General features: G+C 46.5%; 2 protein-coding genes across 3 annotated transcripts in view; one reads left to right on the forward strand and one right to left on the reverse strand.

Annotated features, from left to right (window-relative positions):
* The window catches only part of KATNIP (katanin interacting protein), a 183,871-nt gene extending 174,155 nt beyond the window's left edge, over positions 1 to 9,716 (reverse strand). For both annotated transcript variants that reach the window (XM_081819792.1, XM_081819790.1), the window contains exon 1: positions 9,461 to 9,716. Coding sequence is in view for 1 of the 2 variants with exons in the window: in XM_081819790.1 (XP_081675916.1) it covers positions 9,461 to 9,467 (7 nt within the window). In the remaining variant the exon portion in view is untranslated. The remainder of the gene's footprint in view (positions 1 to 9,460) is intronic.
* A 30-nt stretch (positions 9,717 to 9,746) lies between these two features.
* The window catches only part of GTF3C1 (general transcription factor IIIC subunit 1), a 70,950-nt gene continuing 61,866 nt past the window's right edge, over positions 9,747 to 18,830 (forward strand). Inside the window, exons 1-3 of the mRNA XM_006746717.3 lie at positions 9,747 to 9,967; positions 13,094 to 13,303; positions 18,400 to 18,576. Of these exons, the coding sequence (XP_006746780.2) occupies positions 9,747 to 9,967; positions 13,094 to 13,303; positions 18,400 to 18,576 (608 nt within the window). The remainder of the gene's footprint in view (positions 9,968 to 13,093; positions 13,304 to 18,399; positions 18,577 to 18,830) is intronic.

Consider the following 18,830-nt stretch of genomic DNA (forward strand, 5'->3'; position numbering starts at 1 on the left):
TCAGCAGGTCTGATAGGTTTTCCCCTATAGTAAAGATGAAAGTGAAGGTCCTTATGTCCACATTTCCAGCAAAAGTGAGAATCATTATTGTCATCATCCTAACTGCAGCGAACACATACGTACTTATTATATGCCAGGTCCTGATCTAAGGGCTTTGCATCCATGAATGCTTTTAATTTTCACAATAACTCCAGGGGGTGGGACAACTATTATCTCTATTATACAGATGATGGAGGGATGGAGGAAGCCACATACTTCAAGGAATTAGTAGACAACTGAATTCTTTAAGAAATTGAGGAATAGGGACACCTGGGTGGCTCAGCCGGTTAACCGGCTGCCTTCAGCTCAGGTCTTGATCCTAAGGTCCTGGGATCGAGTCCCGCATCAGGCTCCTTGCTCAGCGGGGAGCCTGCTTCTCCCTCTGCCTGCCACTCCCCCTGCTTGTGCTCATTCTCTGTCTCTCTGATTAAAAAAATAAAATAATAATAATAATAAAAGAAATTGAGGAATATTCCCAGGTATGCAAAGTGCATATAGGTGTTGAAAGAATCTGACATAAAGCAGCATAATGAAATAGACCCTGGACACTTATATTACCTGCCTGGTCCCAGCAGGCTTCTTTTTTTTTAAGCTTTTATCTATTTATTTGACAGAGAGAGCGCACAAGCAGTGGGAGTGACAGGGAGAGGGAGAAGCAGATTCCCCATTGAGCAAAGAGCCCAATGTGGAGCTCAATCTCAGGACCCTGGGATCATGACCCAAGCCAAAGGCAAACACCCAACAGACTGAGCCACCCAGGCGCCCCCTGCAGGCTTCTAAACTTGTATTCTTGCATAGGATCCTTAGAGTTCACAAATCTATCAAGTTCTCTGGACTAGATTTATTAAGTCTCTTCCGGAACTAACTCTCTTTGATTTTAGGTAGGTTCATAAAACGGTATCTAAATAGTTTGGGATCCTTTTTTTTTTAAAGATTTTATTTATTTATTTGACAGAGAGAGCACAAGTAGGCAGAGCTGTATACAGAGGGAGAGGGAGAAGCAGGCTCCCTGCTGAGCAGAGAGCCCGATGTGGGGCTCAATCCCAGGACCCTGGGATCATGACCCGAGCTGAAGGCAGATGCTTAACAGACTGAGCCACTCAGGTTGCCCCTGGGATTCTTTTTTTTGGAAGATTTTATTTATTTATTTATTTATTTATTTATTTATTTATTTATTTATTTGAGAGAGAGAGTGCTTGAGTGAGTTGGGGGAGGAGCAGAAGGGGAGGGAGAGGGACAAGCAGACTCTGTGTTGAGCGCCAAGCCAACGTGGGGCTTGATCTCAGGATCCTAAGATCATGACATGAGCCCAAACCAGGAGTTGGACACCTAACCAACTGAGCCACCCAAGCACCCCCAAAATAGTTTGGGAGTCTTCAGAGAGATCACACGTGCACATGCATGTGCACGTGCATACACACACACACAAACACACCCCCATGTGGGTGTGCACACACACTGCATGCAAAGTCACTCAGAGTTTATAAGAGCATGGTGGTCCCTGCATGGATTGATGACCAGGCATCTGTGGTGGTCCAACTTCCTGCCTGGTGCTGCATTCACCAATGACATGTTATATCCTCCAATGACATGTTAAGTCAGGGGCTGTCCCCAGAGAATCCATCAGCTAAGGGTGGTCAAGGTAGCATCAGAGTCAAAAATGAGGCAGGAGGTGGGAGTGATGGTGACCTTGCTGGGAAAGAAAATGGGAGGACAGGAACACTAACTAAAAAGTAGAGGGAGAACAGGATCACAACAGGGGCTGGGGGTATAGTAAAGGTAGCTAGGTGAAGGCATGTTATTAGGACTCACCTGAACTACTCCAAAGGACAATGTCTGGGGGGACCATACTTTTCTTATTAGCGAAAGAGGAACCAGCTAGATCTCTGGAAGCTTGTCCTGTAGGCTTGGCTGCAAGGGCTTTTTCCCTGCCTGTTTTATGGAGATCAGCCAGCAATTCACTTAAGGGACAAATCAGTTTATCTCTTTCCTGGTTACAATGTCAGCCCAGCAAACACTCATGTACATCTCCCTGTGCCAGTCCTTGGGCCAAGTGCTGGATATACAAAAGAACGAGAATGGGTCTCTATCCTCAAGGAAGAGGAAAGGCATGGAGCCCAATACCTGTGATACAGCAGGGTACACCAGGGGGCCATGGGATCCACCATGTGGGAGGAGTTAATTCTGCAGGTGGTATCAGTCACTGTAATCCATGGTGTGGAGGTGACTTGCAGGTGACAGCTGGCAGGGAACACAGCAAGGGGAAGGCAGGGAGATGGGAAAGAATATGGTGTGCACAAGAAATGGCCAACTTCCCAAGATGGCTTGGGCAGTGGTTGAAATTTCAGATGCCTAGAGCCTTAGGCTAATATTCTCAATGCAAGAAAAAGGCATTTGATGACCGGTGTCACTGGCCAGAAGAGGTCAAACTGTCATCACATGTTCAAGGTCAAGGGGGACCAACATTCAGTGCTGGAGGACCGGGGCTTTGTGGAAATGCAGGCCCAGCAGGGCCAAAGCACCCTTCCATGGAGAGACTGAAAAATCCAGGTTTTTATGAGAAATCACTATTTTTAAATACAGAAAAACACATCAATGGACCCAGTTCAGCCCACTATAATACCTCTGGACATGAGGCGGGGTAGGTATCTAAACATGAGACTGGAGACCAGCAGACCAACCAAGGGATAGGGGAAGGGAGGCACACGGCTTCCCCAGGAAAATTCTCTGATTTAAGGTTCTGTGTCCATGGGGCAACTGCTAAAGTTATAAGGGTCAAGCTGTTCAAATCCATGGGGCAAACAGCAGTGAGTCTGGTGCCACTGAGGACAATGGACACTTCCTTATTCTTACATAAAGTGTGCTGTAAACAGCACCAAGCTCCTCCTCCCAACTAACCATGTTGCTCCTTGTAAGCCCTCTCCTACTTGGAAACAGAAGAGCAGCCACGGGGTCAGATCCCAAGGGAGCCAAGGAGGTAGGCCGTGCCTTTTAAACTGTGTTTGTTCTTCAACCAGCCTAAGGGGTAGGCCTTGCCCACAGACTCACTTCCCAAGTGTAACAACCTGGCCACACACCGACGGGGACAAGTTTGAGACAGGTCTTTGATGACATACTCTAGACATATACAAAGTCTAGAGCGTATACTTTATTTGGCTGAGTCCTAGCTCTGCTACCTGCTAGCTGCGGGGTATAAATGGGCCCAATGACAGTGAGTATCATATGGTGCTGTCTCAAGAATCAAACTGGAGGGGTGCCTGGGTGGCTCAGATGGTTAAGCATCTGCCAGGGTCCTGGGATCGAGCCCTGCATCAGGCTCCCTGCTTGGCAGGGAGCCTGCTTCTTCCCCTCCCTCTGCTGCTCCCCCTGCTTGTGCTCTCTCTCTCTCTGTCAAATAAATAAACAAATAAATAATAAAATAAATAAATAAATAAAATCTTAAAAAAAAAAAAAAACTCAACTGGATCCTCTATGGCAGGAGTCAGCAAACTTTTCCAGGGAAGGGCCAGATGGTAAAGAGTTTTGGCTTTATGGACCATATGGTCTCTGCCACAACTAGTCAACTTTGCCACTGAAGCATGAAAATAGCCATGGACTGCATGCATTTATATGCAAGTGGGCATAGCTGTGTTCCAATAAATCTTTATTTACAAAAGCAGGCAGGGAGCCAGATTGCTTTGAGAAAGGGGAAGACCTTTACAAATGCTATCTTCTAGGGACTCCCCTGTTGGATTATAGTTAGCTGTTGATGACTGGCTTTCTCACCAGACTATGAAGTTCTTCAGGGCAGAGAATAGGTCCCCCACTTTTTTTTCTTTCAGATTAAAACGAAGAGAACAAACATATATAGTACACTGTGCCACGCAATAGTAACCCATAGGGATTTCCAAAATTGTCCAAGTGAGTACAAGAGCAGGATGGTAACTTCAGATGCCTCTGGGGCCCAGGCAGGGAACACATGCAATGAGGGGGGGGCCAGTCAGGTAGGTGTTGTGGCATCCTGGAAAGTGCACCTCCCTGCTAAGGGGTGGTCTCCAGTTAGCTCCAGCTATGAGGAAGCTGTTGCTGTGCACCATTCTGATTCGGTGTTAATAGACTTTATTGATTTTTGTTAAGAAAATACCACAATCAGATATTTATGAGAAATCCCTCAATTTTTCAATGTTGACAAGTCATTCAAAAATTGAAAAAAATAAAACATTACGGACCAAGGCAACATGATTGTGGGCTGATTCATCCAGAGGCCCCCAATTTGTAACCTCTGATATAAAGAACTCATTTTCAAATTTGCTATGTCGCAATTTTTTTTTTTAAGGTGAAAAAATTTTTAACTTCTATGTTCAAAAAAATTAACTTAAAGAAAGTTTTAAGGTAATGCAAGGAAGGGCGCCTGGGTGGCTCAGTCGGTTAAGCATCCGACTCTTGATCTCAGCTCAGGTCTTGATCTCAGGGTCGTGAGTTCAAGCCCCATGTTGGGCTCCATGCTGGGCATGGAGCCTACTTTAAAAAGGGGGGATAAAAAAGAAGAATACAATAAACTCCCATCTACCCTTCACCTGGATCCAGTCTTACTCATCTTGATATCTCTGGGTTCTAGCACACGGAAGGCACTGAAATGTGGAGTTACTAAATGAATGTCCCAAGGAAGAATAAGCAACACATAGTGTGTCAACTTTCTGTAAGCTAAAAATCACAGGTTGGGATGAATACTGAGAAATACAAAAGGAAAAGAAATGAAACAGATTCAAGGATGGGCGTGAAGAAGGAAGGAAGACAGAACAGACATAGAGACTCCATGGACCACACATTTATTTTGCCGGCTGAATGCTTGCTTTATTTTATTTTACATCATCTTGGGCTTAGTTTATTTTAAGTAGTAGGAGAAATCGACAAATCACTGGGAGCCCAGGTGAACACCGTACCAGAACAGAAGAGACCAGACATGCCGACAGCGTACTTTCAACAAAACCTTACTAATTCAACTGTCACCTATTTTGCAGTTTGGGATTATTTAGACAAGCTAGGCTAAATTTCATCTTGGCATTATTAATTCTTTGAGAAAGTGTACTAAGCAAATGAACAGGATAAGCGGGGGAAATGTTGAATATTTGCTCTGGGGAGAGCAAAAGCAAACGAACAGCTTTAAAATCCTTTCTAATTACATTGATGTGTTGAACTTTTGTCTAATTATTATGTTCCTTGAAAACTAAGTAGAAATATTTTTTTTTCTTGAACCATCTCATATTTTAAAAGCACTGGAGGAAATGTGACTTTAACATAAAGGTGAACACTTCATAGCAGAAGACTCACAAGTTGCTAGTTCACATTCAGGTAAATAAAAAATGTCACGTTGGCTTTTCTTATAAACAAACAGTGAGCTAATTACAGAGATTATTATTTGCTAGAGAGCTTCATCAGATTCCCTCCTCCTTCTTCTGCCAGCTGAAGTCTGCCCATTTGCAGATAATAACAGCATTAGCTACCACGTTGAAGCACTTTTTATATGCCAGACTTGGTGTTAAGTGCGTTCATGCATAGTCTCGTTGAATTCACCAGTGGATTACCAGACAAAACAAAGTAAGCCTTATCATCAGCTCGATTTTATTGACAGGAAAACTGAGGCTCAGAGAGGTCAGAGGACACAGTTGAGATGTGAATCCACCAGTATATAGCCTCCCAAATATATCAACATTACATCATGCCGCATTGCAGAGCCAGATAAAACATGCTCCAAATCAAAACCAATGGGCCAAGAAAAATGTTGTGAAAAACCATGGTGATTTGGACATGCAGAATCAACCAAATTACAGTCCAATTTGGGGATACTTGGTAGATACTTAGGCTTTGTAAGTTTGGGAAGTAAATATTTTTTCAATAAGGCCAGGCTTGGCTTATCTAGTTGGCTAGACTTACAATTTATCATGGTATGCTTCACTTTACCCAACAGGTATATGCCTATAAAACTGTTGTGTAAATTTTTAGTTTTCAGTTTTAAAAACTGTAATGGAAAAGGGATCCTTTGAATGCTAAATCTAATCTTAGGGCAAATGCTTTCTTTCTTTTTTAAGATTTTATTTATTCATTTGAGACACGAGATACAGGGAGAGACAGCATGAGCAGGGGGAGAGGCAGAGGGAGAGAGAGAGAAGCAGACTCCCTGCCGAGCCAGGAGCCTGAAGTGGGGCTCAATCCAGGACCCTGGGATCATGACCTGAGCCGAAGGCAGATGCCTAACCATCTGAGCCACCCAGGCGCCACAGGGCAAATGCTTTCTTAAAGAGAACAAGTTTTTCCTTTTTGTAACCAATCTGAAAATTAACAGGTGCCTTGATTGGGCCATGATAATGCTCCAGGGGTGAGCGAGATGATGACAGAGCTGACTTCTTGAAAATGGTCTAGGGGCACCTGGGTGGCTCAGTCGGTTGGGCATCTGCCTTCGGCTCAGGTCCTGATCCCAGGATCCTGGGATGGAGCCCCACATCAGGCTCCCTGCTCAGTGGGAAGTCTGCTTCTCTCTCTCCCTCTGCCCCTGCTTGTGTGTGTGCTCTCTCTTGCTCACTCTCTCTCTCAAATAAATAAATAAAATCTTCCAAAAAAAAAAAGAAAGAAAGAAAGAAAGAAAATGGTCTATAGCGATGTTTCTCAAATGTTTTCCCCACACCCTGGGAGGAAGAGGGGTTCACAAGGACAAAACTATTTTCATCACAATTCTAAGACATCTTCACTGTGTTGATATTTGCACTGATGATGGGAAAGCAACAGTAGGTAAAACTTCTTGTGGCCTGAGTTGCTACAAGGCAGCAGCACCAAACTGTCCTAGTAATCATTATATTCTTTATTGCCATGTATTCATGATAAAACAAAACAACAAAATCACTTTCACCTAAGAATATCCTTATGAAATTTTAAAAATTAATTTTATTCAATTTCATCTCAGGAGTACACATCTTTTTAATATTCTGTGTGACAAAATGGGAAGTGCACATCAAGCACTTCTGCTACGAGCCAAAGAAAACACTCATGTGCTTGTTTGAGTTACCAGCTGAACTAGCCACATACGTACAGAATGCCATTTTTACTTGAATGCATAACTAACAAACTATAGTTATTCAGACTTGGGTGTTTCACAGACATTTTCTCAAATATGTAAAAAAAAGTGAGTCAGTCCTTTCAAGGAAACAACTGATAGTGTTTGTTGCCCAAATGAAAACTTGTTTCTACTACTTTGAGTTTAGCAGCTTAAACTTTTTCTAAAAAAATGAGATAGGTGGTGATATTAACAAATGGGATTTTCTTGATATTGTATAATGACATTCCACTTGATATTACATAATGGAATTTGAAATGTCAACATGTGGAAGATCTGCATAACTCAGTAAGCCAACATTTTCCAAATGACCAATGCCTAATGTACTAAAATCATACATGGGTAAAATATCTGAAAAAAGGGCAAGATAAACCAGTGGATTTTAATGTAACAGAGTACAAAAGTTCACCAATCTGGTTTCAGATGGCACACACAGTACATACCCTTCAAGAAACTACCACTTGCTAAGTTTTGATGTAGTATCAAAAAAGAATGTCTACCATTAAAATCTGTGAGGCCAGACTTTCTGCATATACATTAGCCAAAAGACACAACAATTTGGTTGCTGAAGCAGAAATGAGAGTCTAACTATTTCCTATCAAGCCAGACATTGAAGAGATTTAAGACCATGTAAAATAATGCTACTCTTCCTACTAGTTTTTTTGGACGGGGGGCATAGCTATTTTTCATTAAAATTATTAATTATATTCAAAAGTAATGGGTTTACTGTTATTTTTTTAAGATTTATTTTATTGAGAGAGAGAGAGCACATGTGAGCATGGGAAGGGACAGAGGGAGAAAATCTTAAGCAGACTCCCTGCTGAGTGTGGAGCCCAACGTGGGGCTCAATCTCACAACCCATGAGATCATGACCTGAGACGAAACCAAGATCTGGATGCTTAACCAAGTAAGCCACCCAGGTGCCCCAAATTTACTGTTATTTTTAAGTAACTGATAAATGAATGTTTTAAGATTTTCTAAGCTTTAATTCCTGATACGGTAAATATCATAGATCTACGATACATAAAGCTCTTTTGAGGTAAGAGCATAAAGGTGTCCTGAGATCAAAAATATTTGAGAACTGTTGTTCTGTAGCAATGTTACATTGATCTTTCCACAAGGCAAACTGCAAATGACATTTTATAGTACCTCTGAAGTACAAAGGGCAAAGACGTCTTTTAAGTACTTATCAGACTGTTCAATTAAAAAAAATTTTTCTCCACACTGCGTTAAGTGGGTACAAGGAACACATTCCCAGAAGTAAGGGATGGTGGTGAAATGAGAACAATGATCTGGATTCTAGCACAGATCCTAACAGTCTGTCTAGACATTAGTCTTCCTACCTTCAAAATGAGATTAGAGTAGCCTATTTTTAGATTGTTTTGAATGGTCAATTCCATGATTCTAATCAGGGACTCCAAAATAGTGGCCCACAGGCGGCATCTGGCCATCTGGCCCTCAGACTGATTGGCTGTCATGGTATTTAGAGAAGTGCCCCAGGAAAATAATTGGTTGGAACTGAGTGAGAAGCTTTCCTTTCAAAAAGGGAATTGATTTTCAGTCACAGCCCAATCCAGCCTACCAGATTTGCCTCTGCAGATATCACCATTTGCAACGTCTGGAATGAAGGGCCTCTGAAATCCGTCCCAAATCTCAAAGCTCTATAATTCAGCTCCAGAGACAGAGTGTCTGGGTTTCTTACTCTGCCACTTGCTGGCTGTTTGATTTGGGGCAAGTTAACTTAACTTCTTTGAGCCTCAGTTTCTTCATTTGCAAAACAGGGTAACACCACTGACCTCAAAGGGCTGTTATGAAGCTTAACGAGGTGTTACCTGACAGTCTTACAGAGTTCCTGGCACTAAGAAGTACTAATTATTAACATCAAAGCTCAGGAAAAAGAGTATGCCCTCGACTTGGTCCACCCACTTTACCAATTCCGTTTGCCCAGTAGCTGACGACCGCACTCCCCAGGATGACGCATACCCCCCCATACCAACTCCCAGATTGCACAGTTCCGCACCCGAGGAAGACACACAAGATCCCCCTTCAGACTTCTACCTCTCCTTTCCACTCCGAACCTCTTCTGAGCCCCCGGCCTGTACCGGGTTCCTACACCAACACAGCTCTGCACAGTGGCCAAACCACTGACCACTCCCCCCCAGCCTCTTCTTCCCATCCCGGACGACTAGGGCTCCCTTTCCCTCCGACCAGAGACCACCCTGGGTCAGTCAGTGGCGGCCCAGGGCTCTCTTGCCTAGGATTCTGTCCGAGGGAGCCGAGGGAGAGATGGGAGAATAACTGCCCGACCGCCCGGAGGGGCCCACGGACACTCACCGTCCATCCCTAGAGGCGGCGGTTCCGGGTGCTCGAACCGGAAGCGGCCCCTACAGTGTTTGCAGTTCCCCTGGTTACTGCGGGGTTCCGGACCAATGGCGGTGGAGTCCCGCGGGCTGATCCCGCCCCCAAAGGTCGTGACGTCACGCCGGAGCTCTGGAACTCCTCCTCCTATCTCTAGGTCCAACCCACCTCCCAGGGCTGCCAATCGTTGTGCGCAGGCGCGCTGGAGGGCCCTTAGTGTCCTGGTGCGCAGGCGCCCGGGGAGCTGCAAACAGGAGTAGCAATGGACGCGCTGGAGTCGTTGTTGGACGAGGTGGCCCTGGAGGGGCTTGATGGCCTGTGTCTGCCCGCGCTGTGGAGCCGTCTGGAGACGCGAGTGCCTCCCTTCCCGCTGCCTTTGGAGCCCTACACGCAGGAGTTCCTCTGGCGGGCCCTTGCCACTCACCCGGGCATCAGCTTCTATGAAGAGCCTCGGGAGCGACCCGACCTCCAGCTCCAGGACCGGTCAGCGGCCTGGCCCTGAGGCGGGCGGGCGGGCGGGCGGGCGCAGAGCCCGGCGTCCGATGGCGCTGGGAGGGGCCCAGGTTCTGATGGGAGGGGGCGGGGGAAAGGAGTGGCGCCGGGGGAGGACCGCGAGTCTGATGGGGGGCGCGGTGTAAGTGTGGCTGGGGGTCCCTCGGGCCTGGCAGAGCTCGGACGTCTGATGGAGTTTGGGGTCGTCTAATGATGTCCCATTCGGTCCGTGTAGGTGCTTGGGTGGTGGTGAGCAGGACTGGCGGGGGGGCGGTATTCTTCAAGCTTCAGAGTACTCCTCTTTCGTGATGGATAGGAAGTCAGTTTAGATCAAGACTGGAGACCGTTGAATTTAGCCGCCCTTTGTGGGGCATTCATTCAGTGCTGGGCTAGAGAGCCTAAGGCAACTAGAGATCTGCAGAACAGCAAGTTTAGCAGTAGTAATAATAACAACAGCGGCTAGCATTTATTGAGTGCTTATTTTTGGCCTGGTACTGTATTATAAGCTCCTGTTCTGGCAGTTTCAGGAGATTGAACTCACTTGATCCTCAGCAATAGGTGCTGTTATTTTCCCCATTTTGCAGAAGAAGAAGCTTGAGTCGTAGATTAAGTAACCTGTCCAGCGTTACAGAGATTATAAGTGACCGAGTGTTGATTTGAACCCAGGCAGTCTGTCCCGATAGTCTGTGCTGTTATGCCGAATTGAGAGAAGTTCCCAGAGGTAATATTGTCTAAAACAAGACTTAAAGATTGGATTTAGGTGACCAGTTGGCAGAGTATTCTGGAGAGAGAATAGCAAATGTGAAAGCCTCAAGGAAGAGAAATAAGTTAAGTTTGGTTGAAGTGTAGGATTGGGAGATGGGGAATGGGGAATAATAGTTGGCACTTACATATGTGTATTGTGAGCTGGGACTTGCTAAGATCCTGACATATAGCAAGTTAATTTTTACAATAACCTTAGGAGGTGGGTATTATGACCCCCATTTTCCCGAAGAGGAAATTCGGGCACAGAGAGGATAAGCGACTTGTTCAAGGTTATCAACTAGCAAGAGCAGAACCCAGAATTTGAATCCTTTAAGTTTGGGGTACAGAATCTTCTCTGTCCTTAACGAGATTAGACTGAAGAGGTAATCAGTGGTCTTTTAATCCACTTCAAGAGTTTATCCTTTACCAAAAGAACAGTTGGAAGTTCCCCCCTCCCCCCACCGCACCCAAAGGAGGGTCAGACTGAGGGCAAACTGTGAAGTTGAGAGATTTTAGTAATCCAATCACAAACAACCAGTCATGGTTTTGATGTGGTTTGTAGGTTGGGGTTCGGAGCCAATGGGGGAGAAAGAATTCTGCAGGAGTCTTTGGTGCTAGAAGGCTTTCGTTAAAGCCCGGGGGACAGGGCCGACAGGCAGAAAGAGCTGCACTGGGGTTGTGAGGAGGGACTGATTTATACACTTTGAAGTTGGGGGAAGTAAAGACAAAGGGAGGTTTCCAAAAGGACTCCTATGCTAAAGAAGACTCACCAGGACCCTGGAGGCCTAGCTGTTTGCAAGCTAAGGTGGTTTTTCCCTCTAGAAAAGCATTAACTTTAAGACAGTTGGGAGCTTTCTGGAGGAGCTATACTCTGCCTGCCTTAAGTGACAATGGGCTGCAGGTTATAAGGAAATTTCCTTCTTGCCTTTGTTCTCCACATCAGTTTTGCTTACTGTGATGCAGGTGAGAATAAATAAGAGAAGCAAATGGAATCAAGACATATGAAGCAGAAGAATCAAGAGGATTTGGTGACTGGATGTGGGGTATAAGGAGAGGGGGGAATCAGGGATAATGGCTTCTGGTTCCTGATATTTGGGTTCCTGAGTGAATATTGATGTCCTTCGCTGTTAGTAGGGAACACAGAAGAGCAGCATGGTGGTCTCGGGGGAGGTGGGCAAGGTACTGAATATACTTTGAGACACATTGAGTTCAAGGTTCATTTGGGTAATCCAAGTGGAGATTCTGTTTAGTAAACATGTGGCTTCATGGGCGAAAGCAGGCCAGAGGGAGGGATGGGGCTGGACATGGGGAGTCATCCGTATGGCTGGATATTAAAGCTGTGGGCCAGGATCATCCCTGGAAGAGAATGTGGTGTGATGGGAGGCCTAAGACATGGCCCTCAGGTGCACCTATGTGGAAAGGCTGGATGGTCAACTAGGAAGGTCAAAGAAGCCTAGGAAGGTGTGACTGGAGAGGGAGGACAGCAGTCAACAGCTGCCTCCTGGCAGATGGCCTAAGATGTGATTTGGGAATGGAGAGTAAAGCAGGGCAGAGGTCACAGAGAAGGCGAGGAAGGAAAGAGCTGATAAATATAAGTGGGTTTTAGCCTCAACTAGACTAGCTGTGAGCAGGGTTTGTAAGGAAAGCCTTACAAACTTGGCTAACTCGATAAGGGAAGAAACGCAAGTCAAAGATGTCCCTGTGGCATTGATAACGACGTAACTGGGAGAAAGTGGAAAGGAGGGACTTCATTGGAGGCGGGGAGAGGCAGTCATAACTTTGATTTGGATCTCCTTGAATTCAAGGTGTTTGGAGGAAAAGACAGGACTGAGGATTCCGAGGTGAAAATTGTTAACGTGCAGGCACTGGATTTGGAGGGAAACTGAAAGGCTGTGACTTGGGCCAGTAAGATGGTTCTGGTTCTAGCATTCAGCTTCTGGGGTGGATTTTGGGGACCCTGGAAAGGTCTGTGTTCTCTGGGGTAGAAAGGCAGGAATGCTGTTCTAATCTGCATTTGCAAGGCTGGAGGACTGAGTGAGCTCACTCCTCTCTGATCTCAGTGGGAGGTTGTCAGAAGAATGCGCCAGGGGCGCCTGGGTGGCTCTGTCAGTTAAGCATCCGGCTCTTGGTTTCTGGTTTCAGCCCAGGTCATGATCTCAGGGTCGTGAGATCCAGCCCTGTGTTGGGCTCCCAGCATGAAGTCTGCCTGAGATTCTTTACCTCTTTCTCTCCCTCCTGGAGCGCTCACTCTCTAAAAATAAATAAAATCTTTAATTTAAAAAAGAAAGAAAGAAAGAAAAGAAGAATGCGCTAAGTATGTATTATTTGAAAAGCTGAGTTGTAGTTTGGTATTTGTTGCTTTCTCCCTTTTAGGTATGAAGAGATTGACTTGGAAACCGGAATTTTGGAGTCCCGGAGGGATCCAGTCGCTTTGGAGGATGTCTACCCCATTCACATGATCTTAGAGAATAAGGACGGCATCCAGGGCTCATGCCGGTACTTCAAGGAGAGGAAAAACATAACCAGTGACATCAGGACCAAGTCTCTACAGCCCCGTTGTATGATGGTGGAAGCCTTTGGCAGGTAACCGATCCGCACCCAGAGAGCCTCACAGGCCTTCTGCTGCCTTGAGCCAGGGGGGACCAGTCAGAGCCTGGACACTGGTCTGTGTGTCAGCCCCGCGCCAAGCCTCCACCTTCTGCACTCCACTTTCGGTGGCGCTGATTTTGCTCAGGGGCCTACCTTCCTCTTTCCCTTGGGTCCACAGTCCTGGCACAGTTGGGCAGAGCAGCCGGCTCTCATTTGGATCAGTGCCTTTCCTTCTCTTGCCCAGGCTGGGGTGTGTCCAGTTGCCCGGAGTAGCTAATCCGAGCTCTCACCTTCTCCAGCCTGTCCCCACTCCCACCTCTCTCCCTTCCCACTTCACGGAACAGGGAAAAGCTGCTGACTTCCATCTCCTTCCGCTTGCAGCTTTGCCACATCTATTTCCCCTTTCCATCAGCTCAGATGCAGCGAGAAGCCCCGGCCCCAGCCCCAGCCCAGGCCTCCTCCCCTCCACATTTCTCCTGCCCAGCTCCCTGCACCTCCCGCGCTTTCCTGCCGGTGCTCTCTCCTCAGCCCTAATGACTCGGCCATCTTACAACAGGACCACCTCTTGACCTCGGGTCCCTCGTGACCCTAGGTCACTCTGTGCCACTTGGGGCTGTGCTTCCTGGAAGAAATAGCCACCCTCGCTCTTTCTCCCCTTCACTCCTCTGCCCGCTGATGTCTGCCATTATTACTTCACTGAAATCTTATCCTCTGAGATTCCCAGTAATAAGCCTGTGGACGCTGTTTGGCCCTTAAGCTCCTTGACCCCTCTGCCCCGTAAGGGAGTTTTAAAGCTCTTGCCCCGTGGCTTCCCGCTTTGTTTTTCTGGCCGAGCCTCACCAGCTTCCTCATGGGCTCCCTGACTTCCGTCCACCCCTTAAACGTTGGGCTGCTCCCAAGGGCTCTGTCTCTTCCCCAGGCGGCCCCCAAGTACCACAGATGGAGTTCAGTAACCTCTTGCTCAGTGTGCCCAGAGGTCAGAGTGTCACACTCCTTCCCCCAAAACCTGCCTCCTCTTCCCTTCCTTGCCTCTTTTGTGATTTCCTCTGCTCTGGGTGTTCCCATGTGCCTGCTGTACAAGCTGCAAACTTGGGACTCCTGGGCCCCTTTTCTCCGTATTTCTGCATGCAACTGGCCACCAAGTCCTGTGGACTTGACCTTTTAGCTTTATCTCAAACCCCCTTTGGCCTCAGAATAGTGCAAGAGTCTCCTGCCTCCCTTCTTGCTGTCTCTCTCCCCCTCTCTCGCTCTCTTTTTTTTATAATTCATTTATTTATTTTAGAGAGAGAGAATCCCAAGCAGCCTCCCCACTAATGACAGATCCTGACACGGAGCTTGATCCCATGACCCTGAGATCATGACCTGAGCCGAAATCAAGAGTCAGACGCTCAGACAGATGCCCGTCTCTCCTCTTTGGAACTTTCCATACCACATGGCACATTTTTCTCTAAGATGGAATTGTGACGAATAGTGCCTTGGTCACTCGGGAGATGTTTCCGACTGGGCACATATGTCCCATACACATGCTTTGTTTAGCCAGCACGGTGTTTTGTTTTTAATTTTATTTCATTGCTCATATTTAAAATCTGGATATCTAGCTCCTCTGAAAAAAATCACAGGATCTAGCTACACTGGACTGATTTTTACTTGGTGACATAGGCCAGAGCCATGAGCCATGTCCCACCTAGTGCTCCATGCCCTGCAGCTGCCTGCCTGCTGACCTGAACCCATCAGGCTCTGTAGCACCTACCCTCTGCCTCCCCAGCTCTCCGACTGTAGTCCCTCAACTTGCCCGAGTCTTCTCTATGCTGTGGCCCAAACATGCAGGGCTCATTTCTGTCTCAGGGCTATGGCATGTGCTATTCCTTCTGCTTAGAATGTTCTACCTCAAATCTTCACATCTCCACCCCTCCTCTTCATTCAGTCTTCAACTTGGCTCCTCAAAAAAAAAGTGTCCCTGTTGCCCAGGCACCATTATGTTACTCATTGTCGTACCAAAAATGGTCATTTATTTATCTATTGAGAGAGAGAACAAGAGAGCACGAGTATGTGTGCACGAGGTGGGAAGGGGCAAAGGGAGAGGGAATGAATCTTGAGCAGGCTCTATGCCCAGTGCGGAGCCCCACGCGGAACTTGAGCTCTTGACCCTGGTACTATGACCTGACCCAAAATCAAGAGTCAGATGCTTAAGTGACTGAGCCACCCAGGTGCCCCCGTACCAAAAGTGGTCTGAAGTGTTTATTCACGTCACCCCTTCCTCACCAAACCGTAAACTCTTGAGGGCAGAAACTCTGTCTTGTTCATGGCTGTATCTCTAGGATCTAGAATATACCTGGCACAACATCAACTCCTAAAAATGCATGTTGACTGATTGATGATCCTGTTGGGTGTTGGAGTTACAGCCCCTGACCTGCGTCATGACATATAAACTCCCCGTGATGGCATTGCAGGGCCCTTCAGGATGTGGACTCCCACCGACCTCTTGAGCTCTCCTTCTTTCTGCTTTCTTGCTTGCGAGCCCACCCCAGACTTTCCAGCCAGGCCACACCACTTGCCTCCCAGGACATGCGTGCTTCTTCATGCCTTCGGAAACTTGCAGGTTCTGCTTCCTTGTTCTTCACCCACCCCACTGACTGCTAACTCTAGAATCCCCACCTATGGGAGTGTTCCCTGGTTACAATGCACACGTTCTGTTCACACATACAGGTTGGAATGGAGGCTGTGCACATAATGGCATTTCATAGGCTCGACCACCAGAGTTGCTGTCTACCAGCTCTTGGGCCATAGCGTAATTGCTCACTCTCTCGACTTTCTCCTTCAGTGGACTGTGAGCTCCTTGCCAGGAGATCACACGTTTATTTATCTTGGTATCTCTGGTACTTTGCATTGTGCTTAATCAGTATTTGACATCCCGTCTGATGACCACACTCAGCAGTTTCAGCCTAGCAGGAGTCACTGAATCAGCTAACTGGAAATGTTGGGATTATAATATACCATGTAGTAAACAAATCTGAGTGCATTTGGAAAACAGCAGACCTGTTCCCCTGTTTTCAAACTTGCTTTTCCCGGCTGACCTCTTCCAGTTTAACTTGTCAGCCTGTTTTGAGATGAGAGAACATAGATCCTAAGTCTGTGACATGCAGACACAGGAAGTGGACTGTCTCTCTCTCATGTGTATTCACAGCCTAACATTTCTTCCTGAGGATGGATTCTGCAGACCTCCATAACTGCAGAAGACTCATTGTAGGTCACAAACAATGCCAAGGAACCTGCAGTGAGTTAAAAGGAAGACAACCTCTTCTTTGATCTTTTGGCCCAGTTGGTGGTAGAAGTGAAGTCTGCTGGTGTGGGGTAGGAGGAGGGGGAACGATCAGACCAAGGGATATGATGGAAGAAATTCATTTTCTCTGCCCGGTCTCCACCACTTATGACTGAGACTCCATCACAGTGCCTTATCTGCTAATCTAAGCTGACACCTTGGGCAGATTGGCCCACTCCATTCACACCCTCTCAGGGTTCAAGCCTGGCAGCCGAGATCCCATGAGGGTGTGCTGGCAGAGAACCCACCACTCACTCACTCCTTGGCATCAAGATAACACCCACTTGGAAGCACTCCCTTTCCCAGATGAGTCACCCAGGGTCCATGCATAAGAGCTCATGAGCTACCAACCTCTCTCATCTTGGGCCAGCATCTACTCTATTTCATTGCTCTGTTGTTTAAACACCTGACCACAAGGCCTGTCTTCCATCACGTCACTCAGTCTGAAATACCTTGCTAGGCAGGACATATTCTTTCTCTCTATCTATTTTCACACCCCAGGTCAGTAGGTAGGAACTGATGGTCTTCAGCAGACTACAGAGCCACTGATTATATAGTTGGGGACAGGCATACCTCGTATCTTACTGTGCTCACAGACGCTGTGTTTTTTATAAATTGAAAGATTGTGTCAACCCTGCATGAAGCAAATCAGCTGGCACCATTTCTTCCAACAGCATTTGCTTATTCATGTTTCTGTATCACATTTGGGCCATTTCACAACATTTTGAACTTTTTCATTACTATATTTGTTATGGTGATCTGGGATCCATGATTACACTTTCCTGAAAGCTCAGATGATGGTTAGCATTTTTTAGCAATAAATATTTTTTAACTAAGGTATGCACATTGTTTTTTTTTTTTTAGACATAATGTCATTACACACTAAATAGACTACAATATAGTGTAAACATACTTTTATATGCACTGGAAACCAAAAAATTCATTTGACTAGCTTTATCACGATACTCACTTTATTACCGTATTTGCTTTATTGCAGTGGTCTGGAATCAAACCCACAATAGCTCAGCTACGCCTGTATTTTTGACTCTGAAATTTATGTCTAGTTCCGTAGGTTCGTTCACTCACTTAACAAATATTTACTGAGCCCATACTCCACACCACAATCATTCTAGGCACTGAAGGTGTCCTAGTGAACAAGTCAACAACGTGCCTACTCTTACGCACTTAAATTTGAAGGGAGGAGACAGACAAGAATGTCTGCAAAAAAAAAAAAACATATATATGTATATATATGTATATATATACATAGCCATTTTTAAGTGTGCTGGGTACTGTGAAGAATATGGCACGGAGGTAGGGAATAGACTCTGGCTAGACTTTGAGGAAGGCCTGAGGAGATGATGTCTAAGCAGTGGCCGGAATGATGAGAAGGAATCAGTCTCCTACAGACGGAGGGAGGAGCACCCAGGCAGAGGAAGCAGCTTGTTTTGGGAGCAGCAGGACGATGGAGGGTAAGAGGCAGAGCTGTGGAGGGTGCATAGAACATTCCAGGCCCTGGTGAGGAGCTGGGGCTATGGTCTGAGTGTCCTGGCAAGACCGTGGAGGGCTTCACACAAGATGACAAGGTTGGCTCTGTTCACCCCAAACACTGTGCCGTTTGGGGACGGAAACCTTCTTGCCAGGGGCATTGTAAACCCCTAAGAAGCGGCACAAAATGACAATCCTCTAAGGTTCTGTTTTTCTTCACATTCTGATTTTTCTTAAAATCACTTAAAGTTATTTCTTCCATGCGGTTGTTTCTGATTTGCAGGTGGGGAAAGAGACTGATCATCGTTGCCTCCCAGGACATGCGTTACAGGGCCTTGATAGGCTTGGAGGGGGACCCCGACCTGAAGCTCCCCGACTTCTCCTACTGCATTTTGGAGCGATTAGGCCGGTCCCGGTGGCAAGGGGAGCTCCAGCGAGACCTCCATACCACTGCTTTCAAGTGAGGGGATGATTTGCTTCTCTCCTGAAATGCTAGGACTCCCCAGTGATTGTGCCCTGCCCCCCAGCACAGGTCTTGGTGACTTCCCTTCCCCATTCCTCTCCACCCCTTTGCAGCTGGGGCAGTCTGCAATCCATGATGATTGGGTTTCAGTGCTTTGTTTCTGAAGAGACCCTGGGGCAGCCGTATAATTTAGTGTCTAAACCAGACCTCCCTCCAGGGGGAGGCCGGGGCAGTGGGCATAAATTGGGACC

The sequence above is a fragment of the Leptonychotes weddellii genome, chromosome 5 (assembly GCF_054177405.1).
Source record: "Leptonychotes weddellii isolate Sample4059 chromosome 5, ASM5417740v2, whole genome shotgun sequence".
NCBI classification, from domain to species: Eukaryota; Metazoa; Chordata; class Mammalia; order Carnivora; family Phocidae; genus Leptonychotes; species Leptonychotes weddellii.